General features: G+C 33.1%; 1 protein-coding gene across 9 annotated transcripts in view; it reads left to right on the forward strand.

Annotated features, from left to right (window-relative positions):
- The first annotated feature begins 6993 nt into the window (after window positions 1-6993).
- Window positions 6994-16029, forward strand: part of LOC111429368 (Otopetrin-like a) — a 97560-nt gene continuing 88524 nt past the window's right edge. For 7 of the 9 annotated variants that reach the window (XM_071199771.1, XM_071199772.1, XM_071199778.1 and 4 more), the window contains exon 1: window positions 14124-14421. In XM_071199771.1, the coding sequence (XP_071055872.1) occupies window positions 14266-14421 (156 nt within the window). In that variant the 5' untranslated portion in view covers window positions 14124-14265. Of the gene's footprint in view, window positions 7404-14123; window positions 14422-16029 lie in introns of those variants that run through there. The other 2 variants (XM_071199774.1, XM_071199776.1) reach the window with 2 other exon arrangements.

Here is a 16029-nt window from a genome sequence, read left to right on the forward strand (position 1 = left end):
GAAAAGTTTTAGACCAATTATTTGCTGTAGTGATTTTTCGGTTGCATAAGCAGTTGGTTAAATACGAATTGAAAAAATAATGAACTTTGAAACATCTACTGAACCACAGATAAAATTACATCAATTTAAATCTACACTTGAAATCTTTTTATATTTTCAAAATGATGTTTTAAAATTTTTAATTATCAAAGGTGTCAAAGTGTTCTTAATCCCTAAGTAGGTACAGTGTTCCACAAAAGTCTTCATGTACAGAATGGTTCATATTCGATGTCCGAATAGGCTATCTCGGAAACTAGGTATAAGAGTTAGGGTGGGTTTACGTTGGAGACTAGCAAAACAACGAAATTGTTGTCATAGTTTTATATGCAGGTGTTTATATTGGAACGAGAGCTGCGATAAACGATAAGAGCTGCGAAAAATTCGTTTCTATAATATGCTGTTTATAGTGAAGCGTTGATAATAGCGACGATCTCTGCTTTATAAGTGACGTTTCATTTAATATTATAATATAATAAATACCAAACGGTATACGTTTAGAGAATTTCATCACCTTTAAACACTTAATTTAAACACTTAATTTTGCAGGGCAACACTCTGCAAAATTCATGGATTATACATCACTGTACCCCATGTTATCATAGGTTTTCACTTCTCCCTAATTTATTGAAACCTTATCGCAGACAATAAATTGATACAGATAAAAACTACTTTAATACTAGATTATCAAGAGCACGAAGCACTGTTGAATGTGCTTTTGAAATACTGTATACTAAGTGGAGAATTTTAGGAACAGCGATACAAACATCTACAGATGTAGCCGACAGATGATATTGTCGTTTGCTACATAATATTGTTATTGATAGAAAAAGCATTAACCATCACGTTCAAGAAACCAAAAGAATCTGCTGAAAATATTTAATACGTATCTTTGTCGCAATCCAATTTAAATACTATTACTATGGAAGATATACCAAAAAACAAATAGAATAAATTTAATTCATTTTTTTGGTCCTACAAGGGGGATCAAATCAAAACAATTCCTTGCCATGGTTACGCACTGCTACTGCTATTTTCTATATCACATGAATGGGAAATAATGAAACTTTAAATTAAATTTTCTTATATAACCGATGTATTGTTATCTTGTACATAATTTAGAAAAAAATCCTCTATCAAATTCCGATATAAAAAATAGGGTGTCCCATTTAAAAAAAAACTTTGATGACGTCATAACTCGCTTAAAAATATACACTAAAAAATTGCAAAAAATTTAAATCTTTAGACCCGTTTCAGCAATTTTTTCATAAATTGTTTGTAATAATTTTATCGAATTTATCCGTTACTTTTGAAATGCACTGTATATGTATTGTCAATGTCTGAGTATTGACAATATTATTGAACGTGTGAGTTGAAAGATTGACATATTTTCAATATTAAAAATGTTGATGGGATAGTTTGACGAAAACGAAAATATTTGATATATTGGCAATAAATATTGACAGTCTAAGGGAGACATTGACAATCCTACGTTAGTAGAATTATATTACGGATTATATCGCGTAATAATGAATTCAGACAGATATACTTTAATGGACAAAAGTCCTATTAACTCCCCGGATGGTTCATTAACACATGCAAACATGACATGGCATCTTTGACTGCCAACGCAAAACTAAGTACATTGTCAATAAATATTGATAGTCTGAGGCAATTACAGTTTGTCAATATTTATTGGTCATATTGACAATATTTTATTGACAATATACGGTGTGTTAATTAATTATCGTACCCGACGTCATCATTGCAAGTATGCAACCAATATCACAGACGTCAGGTACGATAATTAATTAACACACTGTATATTGATCATGTGAAGGACGCTTTAGACCCCTTTAGACATTATAAGGACACTTTTCAAAAAAAATTTTTCGGTTTTAGATTTAGAGATATTACGACACTAAAAAAAAAGTTTATTGTTAACTTTATTCTAAAACAATAAGAAATAGACCTGTCGAACCCTATTTTTGTAATCAGAAAAAAATAACGAATTTAATAAGCGAATAATCAGCGATTGTTTCCATTTAAAAAAACGAAAATTGTGATATCTCAAAATTTGAAACCGAAAAAATTTTTTTGACTGATTATGAGCCATCAAATTCATTGTAAAAAAGTGTCTTACAGTTAGTTATAATACTCCACCTATAATAATAACCAAGACAATTGCATTTGCTGGTTTTACGATAGTTTCAATTTTGGCCTCTAGGGGAAAAACAAAAGACCGAGGCATGTAAGCTACTTTTTTTCTAACTCTTATAGTTTCCGAGATAGCGGAGATATGTTTAGCTACTATCATCGCTATTATCGTTTATCGCAGCTCAAACGTAAAGCCATCCTAACTCTTATACCTAGTTTCCGAGATAGTCTATTCGGACATGAAATTTGAACCACTCTGTACTCTAAAAGTTTTGATTTTATACATCACGGTATTAAAAAAAATCTAGAAAGATATCTTACACAGGTCAAATTTATGTATAATACAAATTATTAATATCTTTCTCCTCACATCTTCAACATTTTCCTCAGCTATGACGTGGTTTACATTCCTTCTTGTTCTCGTTTGCTTTAATATCTTCGTCTTTTCTTTATTTATTTCAAGCCCGATGTTGATGGCTTCTCTTTTATTTTATATGTACGCATCTGCCAGGTTGCGTCGTCAGTCCTGCGAGACATGTTGTTAATATCGTTGGCAGAGGCTGCTATTTGTAAGAATATATTTATTAGTGAGTATGTTCTCTCGATATCCATTTGGCGTATGATGTCTCTTTTTGTAGACTGGACACATAGTTTCTGTTCTCGAATTGGTAGAAATGTTTTCTTCTCTTCTCTCCATATTTTAGATTATAATTTGTGCAGTTCAGTAACTATGTGTTCGTCTCTAGTAGTACAGCTCTGGGAGAAGGTTATCAAAACCATATTTTTGTGGATGAACAATGCACTTCAATTTGTTTTTTAACAACTGGTTTCTATATGCTTCGTAACGGTCGCCACACTTTGTTTTAGCATTTTATTTTCAACCATTTTCACTCATAGTTCATCTCATCAATTCATTTTTTTTTAATAACGACTGATATCTAACTCTACTATAAATACTGTACTTTCGCAAACACACACTACATAACCTTTTTACTAAAATCTAAAATTTTCAAATTTATCAAATTAAATATTAAACTTTCAATCATGAACTATGTACATATTAGCAATTTATTCAGCTATAAACATTTTTTGGAATAACACCTAGGTGAAACTCAATTCACAATTTTCCATTCACGATTTTCCGGATGCCCTTCTTTTGAAATACCGATGAATTACCGAATCTCGTAGCTGACATACTGATTCAGGCTTTCCACAGTACATGTCCTGCATTTCATCCTGAATTACAGTTTGACTTCCTTACATTTCTTTATCACTCCTAACAAGTTTTTCATTACCTTGGAGGCAGGGCCGGATCACACCTTTTGTGGGCCCGAGGCGCTCTATATTATTGGGTCCCAAAAAAAGTCTAATACCATTTAAGTATTATGTATAATAATAATAATGTTTATTGCCTCAAAAACAAGTACCGAGAGATCAAAAAAACCGGTCCGCTAAAAACTACTTTCCCAAGCGCTTGATACCAATACTTACTGTCCTCGTCACAGCCTCCTCCCATCTCTACTTGTTTTTAATTTTCAACGTTCTTATTGGTCGACGAGGTGATATCGATTTTTAGTTTCAATGGTTTCGATCAGCTGAGCTCAGAGTCGTGTTCTTGGTTTTGGCGTTTGGTGTTTTCAATATTTCATTATGAATTTATTGCGGTTTTATTTAATATTATCTGTCTTTATTAAGACAAAAATTCGATTGTGATTTTCTCTAAGGTAAATAATTATTTTATTTTAAATTGGTTTGGTATAAATATTGTTGATTTATTTTTAGGTTAAATCATGCCGTTCACCTTAGAAGAAGACAAGTTTCAAAGTTTCTTCTCCAATCTTATCTTCGAAATGGAGTAAAAGATCAAAATGGGGTATGAAAATATTCAACAAATCTTTGTGTAGAGAAATTTAGGGAGACATGCCTGGAAAATGTAGTGAATTACCTTATGTCATGACATTAGGAAAGTTGTCAAAGTGGATTGTTACAAGAATTCATTGAATAATTACCTATGATGAATTGGAAGAAGGATTTTTTCAACATGACAATGCAACTGCACGAACAAACAAAAGATTCCTGCATGAATTTTATGATGATTGAGTAATCGGTAGAGGATGTTGGCCACCTCACTCACCCGATCTAACCCTACCTAATTTCTTTTTATTCGGTCATTTCAAACATTCTGTCTACAAAAACCGTTTACAGACCATAGAAGAATTGGAAGTTGCAATACGACACAATGTTCAACAAATAACTGCAGAGCAACTTGTACAGGTCTTCGATAATATGAAAAGAAGAATCACTTTATGTTTAGAAAAGAATGGTCAACATTTTGAATTCGTTTTATAATAAATAAAACTTCTAAACCTTTATTTTTATAATGAAATAAAAGATCTTGTTTTGATTTATGAAATAAATTAATTACAAAAGAATAGTTTAAAGGGTTTTCTTTTTATTAATTAATCCTTTTTAATTATTTTCATCATAATTTAAATTTACATCCTCCAATCTAACTCCAGACAGAATTTATTTCGAATTTTGTTTAACGACAGTAACATTTTTAATTTTGTGCGTGTGAGTTTTTAAGGTTATGTTTACTAAACTAAAAGTTTCCTCCCATTTTCCCACCACTATTAAAACAAGTGGAAGGAGGGTGTGACCGCTGTGACGAGGGCAGTAAGTATTGGCATCACGAGCTTGGGAAAGTAGTTTTTAGCGGACCGGCTTTCTTGATCGCATTGTATTTCCATAAATATATACATTCATAACAAATATAGACATCAAGGCAAACGGATCAATTTATCGCAATAAGCGATATCTTCCAAGAGACCCAACTGGTAACAGTGTGTATGTAATTTTAAATAAATAATTATGGCTACCAAAAAAGTAATACTAAAGGATGTGCTAATAGGACTAAGCGAATGAGCATATTTGAGTTATGTAACCGATCGACAGTCAGTTACTACAAGGAAGGAAATAGACACAAAAAAGTGCAGTAAAAGATAGATGAAAGACAGACTAAAGAAGAAAATAAACACGTATAGGTCAAGAAGAAAATAGTTGAAGAGATAGCAGATGGCACCTCAAGGCATTTTTAAAACGTATTAAACTAGCTGCATTGCAAACAACGGCAGGCAAATCGTTCCACAACGCAATCGACTGCATTGTAAAAGATCTGTGGTAAATTTCAGTACTATGGACTGGAAACATGAGTGTAGAATCCGACATTGATCGAGTGGGCAAGTCATGTGATGTTAAAAAAGTGAAAGGTATCGGACAAATAAGCAGGAGTGCGGGTACAACATAGTAAACATACGAAATGATCTGCGACTCTGGCAAGGCATCATATGAAGTAATCTGCTGAAACTTTCCTAAATCAAAACTCCCTGAACTTGTGGCCGCCAAAACATCGCCGAATTTATTACCACACCAAGATTTTTGACCGTATTAGAAAACGGAATAACGGTGTCGCCAAGCCTCCGTTGAAGGGTAGTTAAGGAATTAAATTGTGCCAGCAAGGGGCGAGTGTCGAATGCAATGGCTTGCGTTTTACCTGGATTCAGGTTAAGTCCATGACGTCTAGACCAGTTAAGCACGCTAGAGAGATCGTTGTTAAGATACAACAACGCATCTGGGAGGTTGTTAACAGTTGACGAAATATAAAGTTGAAGGTCATCTGCATACAAATGATAGTTACACGAGATATCATCACTAATACTATTTATGAAAATTGAGAAGAGCAAAGAACCCAGCACACTGCCCTGTACTCCACATTTGATGTCAACAAGAGAAGAGAGAACAGATTCCACGCGGACACATAAGGACTGATAGGAAAGGTAGGACTGGAACCAAGATACACAAGAAGAGGTAAAACCAATAGCAGAAAGCCTAGTTAACAGGAGGGCATGGTCCACAGAATCAAAGACCTTACTAAAATCAAGTAACACTAGCAAGGTAACACAACGGTTATCACACGCAGATTTAATGTCATCGGTGATCTTAATCAGTGCTGTAGTAGTACCATGTCCTTCACGAAAACTAGACTGGAACTTGTTAATCAGATTAAACTACTCAAGGTATTTCTGAATCTGCAAATAAGCTAAACGTTCAATAGCTTTTAACAATGTAGATAGAATAGAAATGTGTCGAAAGTCACCAACATGGGATGGAGATTTAATTTGTGGGATAGGAATAATATAAGCTATTCGCCAGACTGACGGAAATATAGACTGTTCAAAAGAACAGTTGAAAATATGTGTTAGGGGAATAATAACTATACTCAGAATGGGTAAGAGGAATCTGAGTCCAATACCATCTGCTCCGACACTAGTGACTTGGAGTAAGTTAAAGCATCCCGGACCTCAGCATCTGTAACCAAGCTGAATGAAAAGGAAAGCACGTTGGTAGATGCAAGGATTTCATTAATAGTATTCTGCCCAGTTATGTTACCAACCACCACAGGAGGATCCGCAAATATGTATATTATATGCCTATGCAATATCAAACCAGAACCGTTCCCCTGGAGGTGCAAGGCCCTAAGGCGCGCGCCTCAAGCGCCTACTGGTTAATCCAGCCCTGCTTGGAGGTGTATCTTCTTTAATTTTTTTGTAGAAGATTTAAAATGTAATTTGTACGGAGACTTTATTCAGGCAGTGTATAATAAGTATATTTTGAATTAATTTTAATCTTTTATCAAAACATTAATCGAAAATTGGCTAGAACGAACAAAATATTTTTACAACTGTACCCCAAAATCTCGTTGAATGGATCGATGCAACTCACAGTTCCCATGAATAGAAGCTCGAATGCAATTCCCTTAGTTCGGGTCGGTACAATTTGGGGGCTGAGACTCCCCTGAAGTTGTGGGGGAGTAAATGCAATTCTCGGAAGTCCGCGATACCTCGCCGGTTATATATCTATAGATACATGAAGAGGTGGAGTCACGTGATGCAAACACAGCGGCGCGCTACACTGCTATAGGGAGAAAGAGGGGACAACAACAAGAAACACGCATTGGTGTTTCGAACTGAGCGTAGAGTAGAACACGGAGTTCCCGGTTATTAAAAGTTCGATCCTAGTTTTTTTGTTGTATGGTAGAACAAAAAGTGTCGGTTGAAGTGAAGTGGAGCATTTGAAAAAGTTTTTGAATCGAAATGGAGCCTTAGATGGTATCACAACTTTTTGGAGTTGGTTCTAAAATGGATATGTAAGTATGTTTTTATTTCTTTAATTTCTACATACTTTAGATGGTGGAATTTTAGAATAACTGTATTAAGTTTTTTTAATAATGTTTCGCGGCCGGTTTTTGTATATACTATGACTGTATTCTACTGTATAGTAGTATAAAGTCAGGACTAAAAACGTTTGATTTCTTGACGTTTTAACGTTTCAATTAAATAAACAGCAGGATTAAGAGGGTTGAATTTGCATTAGAAATGTTTAAATACAAACAATTGAAAGTTAATTTATTTAATGTTTGTACAATAATACGTTTGAATAAAATGATTACTATATTATATTGAGTATTTTAATTAAATAAAAAATATTTTTATCTGGACCCTAAATTCTTTGTACCCCCACTGGGTTAAACGTTTTTAAGTTGCGTAATACTCCGTAGAACTTCGATTGAGCGTCGTGACGCCGTTGTCGTCGTTTCTTTGTCCACACGTAAACAGGTGGCACGGGAGTTGGTCGACCTCTGGACGCTCTTCTGGGTCTAAATCTTTTTCCCGTCATTTTCTGCATTTCCTAGATGTGCCCGCGGGATATTAATACAAAGTCGAACGAACAATGGAACGTTTCAGATGCCCTCGACGTTGGTCGTCGTCCATGGAAAGGGGTATGGAAAGAGGAAGAGAAGAGAACGAGCGACCCTACTTCAAAGAGATTTGGGGGATAATGTTTGATGCAACTCAACCGAGCGCTTTTTAGCCTTTTTATTTTGATTTTTACCGTAATGTTTTATGCATAAGACCGCATATTAGCAATTAGTTAATTCATAAAAAAATTAATAAAAGGAGCGATCTTATCTTAATATTTTTTTTTAATTGAATAAAAAAACGTTTGGTCTTTTGGTTATAATTTTAGGAATAAATCTGATCTAAATTTCAAAAATTAACGGTGTACTTCATGTATAACAGTTACTGTATATTAAAATTACTTTAGAATAAAATAGGACTTTCTATGTATAAATTGGTATTAATTTAAATACGCATGGAAGAGGGGCGAAATTAGATGTTTTCACTCGAAAAAAAACTAGGAAGAGTCATAGCTGCAGGTATTTAGGACTCGAAGTCTCCACTAAATTAATTTCTTTTAAGTTTTTCAAGGTATTGTGATCAACATATGTATGTATTTTATAGATTTAAATTTCTACTCGTGTTTCTGTTCTATTTAACAGTAGTTACATTAAAAAGTTAGTTTAATTCTTAATTGGTGAAATAATCTACACCACATCATAATCTACATCTAACATATTTGGTGAATTGGGGTTATATGGAAGTTATTTCTAAGAGAGTTGAATGGAAAGGGGCTGAAGAGAGTAGCCATCCAAAAACATTAATGAAATAAAATAAACTTTTATTCGAAATAATTTTAAAGAGTTATTAGTTATTACATATGTAGTATATACAGGGTGTTTCGGTGACTCGGGGAACAAATGTAACCTAGTATACTAGTGTGAAAATGATGACGATTTATGTAAAAAAAAATAGTAAAAGTCCTCAAATTGCACAGATACAGGCCATCAAAGTTAGGAAATTTTAACACATTTTTCTAAATATCTTAAACACTATTTATGGTAAAGCGTTGAAATTTGGTACAGTGTAAACTAATATCACGTAAAATCATTAGGCAATTTTTGAGTTGGATCGGTACGCGGGAACAGTGCTGTACAGGCTGTTCCTAAACTTTGTTTGCTCAGAACTTTTTTATTCTATCGTAACCGTACATTTATGTTTGCAATTTCTAATAGCAAATTTACTTTAGAAACTTTTATTACTCATAAATAAATAAATAATCTGAATTGGCAATGACAAGTGAAAATCGAACTGAGCTGTCATAACTATTATGTATGCAACATGTCCAAGTGTAGATTTAGCTAAACCTCATTTTTAATTTGTTTTAGTTGGTTTAATAAAAGAATTCGAAAACAATAAATTAAAAATCAACAAAAAATAAACAGAAAACGACAACACTAACAAGAATAATAAAAACATACATAAAATAACAAGACAAGTAATAAAAAATACTAAAAGAAATGTTCAAAAACTTAGATTTCTTTTTTTTTTAGTGCTATTAATGAAATCGGAACCCAACATTTTTGCATTTAACGCGAAAACGGTGACTTTTATCAATATTATCTATGAGTAATAAAAGTTTCTAAAGTAAATTTGCTATTAGAAATTGCAAACATAAATGTACGGTTACGATAGAATAAAAAAGTTCTGAACAAACAAACTTTAGGAACATCCTGTATAGCATTGTTCCCGATGACCGATCCAATTCATAAATTGCCTAACGATTTTACATGACATTGATTTACACTGTACCAAATTTCAACGCTTTACTGTAAATAGTGTTTAAGATACTTGGAAAAATGTGTTAAAATTTCCTAAGTTTGATGACCTGTATCGTCGAAATTTGAAGACTTTTACTAATTTTTTTTACATGAATCGTCATTTTCACTCTAGTATATATGGTTAAATTTGTTCCCCGAGTCACCGAAACACCCTGTATATATGGTATATAATTATACATATACAGGGTGTATCTGAATGACTGTAACAAACTTCAAAGGGTGATTCTTTAGTGAATTTTGAAGGGTACTTTGATATATGAACCATGGGCGACTTCGGCTCCCCTAAGGAGCTACACCCCTCCAAAAATGGCGGAAAATTTTTTTTTAATTTTTTTTTCTCAAAAACTATAAACGCTAGGAAAATGAAATTTGGGGAATATGTTTAACTCATAATAGAGCACGTTTTCACCCTATTTGTACTTTCAACCTACCCTTCTAAACTACTAAACGTAACCACCCCCGTTCAATTTATGCCTAGATTTTTGTTATGAAGATGATAAATACATCGGAAAAATTTCAGTTAGATAGATAAAATTCTAAAACTTTTTTGTCTCTCTGATGTTCTTCGAAAATTTAATAATTTCTGAGAAAAAAAATAATTAAGCAAACACTAACTGTTAAGCTGTAGGGTTGTTAATCGAAAGTTGGAATGAAATTTTAATGGAAAAATCTTAGTAGGCTTTGCAATCTTTGTCAGAAATATTTTTGACGTTTAAATGTCAGTGGTTTTCGTACTATTATTATTGTTTTATTTAAAATTTTGAAACGTCGAGTGAACGAGCGTAAATGCGATAGAACTTTATTTAAAAATTAATTTGAAAAAAATAATAATAGTACGAAAACCACTGACATTTAAACGTCAAAAATATTTCTGACAAAGATTGCAAAGCCTACTAAGATTTTTTCATTAAAAATTCATTCCAACTTTTGATCGACAACCCCGTTGTTTAACGTGCAGTGCTTGATTTATTATTTTTTTTCTCAAGAATTAGTCGTTTTTGGAAAATTTTAAAGAGACAAAAAAGTTTTAGGATACTTTCATCTACCTAGATAAAATTTTTTTAATGTATTTATCATCTGCATAAAAAAAATTGTAGCAAAAATGTAAAGGGGGTGGTTACATTTAGTAGTTTAGAAGGGTAGGTTGAAAGTGCAAATAGGGTCAAAACGTGCCCTATTATGAGTTAAACATATTCCCCTAATTTCATTTTCCTAGCGTTTATAGTTTTTGAGAAAAATAAATTATATATATAGTTTAAAGTCGATTCTTATTGGTGATTAGTTACAATTTAATCTATGACGTTTGATTCACGTTTAGTATAAAACAAAGTTGTAACACTTGTACCAACAGACTGGAACAAACTTGTTCGGAATCGCGTTCGCTGTCGGTTATTGTCTCACCAGTACCAACGAATTTATGCAGAGCGTCCATCTATCGATCACTACTTTTGCTTACTCCTATACAGGTATACATTTAGTTAGACATTTATGACGTTCTGCCCAAAAGAAATATTTGAGGATTCAGATTTAAGTATAATCAATTGATTTCTCTTCGACTAAAATATTTTCATATTCCTAGCACTTCCGGTTATACCGGAACTACTTTATTTTTTAAATGGAACACTCTGTATATTTTTACATGTTTGGATTTGTCTGTTTTCACGGTTTATGAATAACTTTAGTTTTTGCAATTTGATTCGGCTGTTCTCGAGTTATTCGAATTTTTCTAGAAAAATTTGTTCCAGCAGACATTTGTTCAAAAGATCATATAACACTTGATTTTTAGGATATCAATTTAGGATGTTTTGGTGCCGAAAACGGATGTCTAGATTATTTGACCACTTTATTACAGCACATTAATTTTTCGAAATTTGGAAGTACCATAACTTCATTTTTTTAAATGGCATCCTCTATATTTTATTACTTAGTCATCTTCGGCGTCTCATTTTCCATTTTTTATACCTTATATGCCCAATACCTTATATTAATAGTTTAGGAGACAATTATTTTTTTTTAGTATACCATAGAAAACAAGTCTGCTCAATGAGTTCTTGTCAAAGTCTCACTTGTTTACGTCACTTGATGCATGTAAACTAATAATGATCTGTTAGGTCCCTTAATATTAGTACTAAAAAGAGTTAAAATCGATAACAATAACGAAAATAATATAATATAAGCGATAAAGTTCGTAGTAAAACTTGCGGAGTAAAGTTGCTATAGCAGATTTTTTTAGAAAAAATCGAATAACTTGAGAATGACCGAGCCAAATTGCAAAAAGTAAAGTTATTCATAAACCTTGAAAATAGACAAATCCAAAAATATACAGAGGTTCCATCTAAACAATTATGTAGGCGGCGACTACCGGTATAACCGGAACTGCTAGAAATCTGAATATATTTTAGCCGAAGAGAACGCAATTGATTATACTTAATTTTTATTTGGGGCAAAATCCCATAAACGTCTATTGAACGGTCTCGCTGAGACACCTGTATTCATATGACATAATTTTCTCTTTTCTGGTACGTCTTGATTATAATTTATCTCTTCGAGCTCTCGATCTGCTACAGTGATAGTGGATACTTTTGACACTATTCTTTCAGATCTATCTTTCAAAACGCGTTCTTTGTACCATCTAAATCTATTTTTACCATGAAAATGTTTTACGTCATTTATCAACGACTAGACATGTCATCTCTACTTTTTGATAGTCACATTGAAATGTGGCGGTTAGCATTTAATCTTATACTTCTGCTGATGAAAATGAAGTGTCAGTTTTCATTAATAGGTGTAATTCTGGAGGTTTTCACCGTAATGATTATTTTATTGTGGTTACAATAATTTTATTTACTTATATTGTCGTGTAACAAAGCTAAAATTATAAATACTTCGTTCACAAATCGCCCAACAAGCATGCCAAAATGATAAAAGGTTTGTTACATAAAAAAACACTGAAAGTGTCCCAGTTATTTTGGCGGTTCGTGTTGGCACCAATTTTCTTTTGACGTCTAATCTCTAATTGTCATTATTGTCAGCAATCAATCGTGCATGTAGAGTTTTACTGTCTACTAGAAAGAATGAGGTTGTTACATAGAGTGCAGACTGCGCAGAGGGAGTAGTCCTCAATTAAACAAACATATGATGTTTGAAAAGGCTACAAATATATTTACTTGTATGTGTACACTATCATCCCTTCAAATCAGTTTTCTTTCCTCGCAGGATCAAGAACAGGTGGAAGAAAACCGACTTTAATTTTTTTATTACTACTACATGTTGTTTTTGTTGTTCTTAGCTTTCGTTATTGCAAGTTTATCAAAGTTATAGTTATCAAATTGACAAGGTTTACCATTTCCAGCAGTTAACATGCAAAATTGTTATGCAAGAAATTATATTAACACTTTTCATTAAATAACCATGTTTTGAAAAATTACTTTTGATTTTTGAGGAATAAGTTTATAATATGAATTGTATTTAGAAAAATCAGTTTTCTTTGATAATCAATGGATTATGCAGTCAATGGTTAATAATGGCTCCAAATTGCTCTGATTAGCTAATAATGGAGTTAAACGTATCCCATAGGCTTTAATTGGTTTCCAACAATTATAGTGTTCCTGATTAATCAATAATACACCACTATCAAACACTCTACACTAATTGTAAGATTAAATTATACATTTTTATTTCTATTAGATAAGTAAAATATAATAATAATTTAAACGATTCATCTTATTTATACTTACATAAGTAATAAATAATATAATGTGTTAATAAAGTTCTGCTAAAACTCAAAAGACGTGAACAAAAGAAAAATTAAAATTGAAAATGTATTATTCTTTTCTAAAAGGTCTAAGTTTTGAACTTACTGAATAATGTATGAATGATTGAATATAGAACTGATGACCAAGCGGACATAAATATATCCTATGACCTCTTTATGATATCAGATCCAATTTTAACCAAAAAAAAATTTTTTTCTATAAAGTTCTGACCATCACCTGCATTCTATTTTTAATCACACGTAACCATCCAACCCCTTCTATGGTTAATTTAGTCCTCAGATTTTCCAGGAAAATGCTTCCCCTAAAATTACTTTAAAACCACCTCCTTTACATTCCACTACATGTAAACCCTGGGAAAACCTTGCACACATTGACAACCTTAAAAACGTGGAAAACGCAATAATGACCTCATGCGTAACACCCCTTTACGTAACATCCCTATTTCCTACTTGAATGAGGAACAGAAGCACAATAAAAAGAGAGAAATAGTGGCGTAGACGGCGTGGCGCCGGCTATGCGTCGTGAGACCATGCGTCGTTTCGCAGCGCCCCCGCGACGTTGCTCGCCTTTGCACTGAACCAAACGCGGTCAACACGGGCTGCACAGCTAGTCCGATCCTCACTTGTACATATCGCGCACCGGTGGCGGCTTCGTCTCCGCACCAACCGGCTAGGGGAGCCATGAAGATGACACCAATAGGTCGGAGAAACGTCGAGGATGAGTAAAAGGGTTACGATTGTTGAAAACGGTACCCGGAGGCATACGAAGGAGGAGGAGGAGGAGGAATACAGTAGGGACACCGGAAGGGAAGAGGCAGATAATAGAGCGAATAAGGAACGGTTTCAGGAAATACAGAAGTGTAAAGTTAAAATTGTAAGTTTTTTTATAGTTTTTTCTTCTTGAAATGGAACATTTCTAAAATATGATTAAATGTACATTTTTTACTGATTTATTTTAAGTGGGTGATTTATTTATTTTTTTGAACTGGGAGGGTCTGGTGCGTGTCTATTTCTTGAATTGGGTCAACGCAGGACTGGGACAATGCAACAAGCTTGTAATCGAAAACGGTCGCATTCTTGAATAATCACTGCATTTAAACTTACGTTCCACGAATTTTTGTACACTATTTATGCAATTTTTTTAATGACTTGGATTTTCGTCCCGTTAAATTTAACTTTTACATTTTACGTTTGTGTGTTAATGGGGCAAAATACTTACTAGAAAATGTTAGATTGCAATGTGTAATTATAAAAGAATTTCTGAATTGACATTTCTTGGTAGATCAGACTGTCGGAGACAAAACAGGAACAATTTATAATATGCAATCATTTTTTTGTGTTATTAAACAGTTTCCGTTAGGCACTAGAACCAATTAACAGATTTTTGTTACTCTATAACTATTTTATGAGATGAAAATTACTTCCAGAATTCAATACTAAAAAGAATCAATTTTCTAGACGGTAGTTTTTATCAGATAATACAAAAAATTAAGAGGTTTCCTAATATTTTTATTTATAGTTAATCATATAGAACTATAAAACTCTACCATAGAAAGGGCTTATAATACCTGTTTATTGATTTATCCGTAAATTTCTAAATACACCTTAAAGTATTTGCGGTAAATTAACTTTCTTACTGATATTTCGTTAAGTAATCGATTCCTGAAGTTATCTAAAGAGTTTTAGTGTTTTGCGGATATTTTCCATAAAAGAACTATATCTAGGTTAAATGCAAAAATTAATTCTGTCGTCTTAAAGCTATTCGCAATTAATACATTACTTGAGTTTGTCTAATTATGCTGGAATTGGATACTTTCATTTGATTAAACTGATGTCGCTTACGGCCAAGACGCCGCGGTTAATATCATATCAACTCAAAAGCTAGTTAACACATTAAGTTAGGTCGAAAAATCGAGAAAACATTAAGTTAGGTCGAAAAATCTATGACTACGAATGATGATGGTAAAAGTGTGTGATCATGATTATGTCTAATTAAGTCGAGATCGCCTGCGGCCGAGGTGCTGCAATTCACATCATATCAACCCAAAGCTGATTAACACATTGTAGCGCCTCGCTCGCAAGCGAATTCGGCCTAACTTAGGCTGGAAATCTATGGTTGCGTTTAATTATGGTAGAAAGGTATGATTTTGTGTAATTTAGCAGAGGTCGCTTGCGGCCGTGGCTTTGCAATTAATATCACATCAACCCAAAATTGATTAACACAAATGCGCAAGCGATCTTTGATTTCGTCTAATTATACTGGACAACTAATATTACATCAAATCAAAATTGATCAACACATTGTATCGGCTCGTCCTCAAAAGACCTCTGCTTAACATAGTCGGAAAAATTATGACTCCGCCCGATTATGGTAGAAATGTATGTTTGTGTAATTTAGCCGAGGACGCATGCGGCCGATATAGAGCGGCCGCATGCGATAGGCGATAAAATCATTATAAACGGTTTATGTAAAAATCCCTGA

The sequence above is a fragment of the Onthophagus taurus genome, chromosome 11 (assembly GCF_036711975.1).
Source record: "Onthophagus taurus isolate NC chromosome 11, IU_Otau_3.0, whole genome shotgun sequence".
NCBI classification, from domain to species: domain Eukaryota; kingdom Metazoa; phylum Arthropoda; class Insecta; order Coleoptera; family Scarabaeidae; genus Onthophagus; species Onthophagus taurus.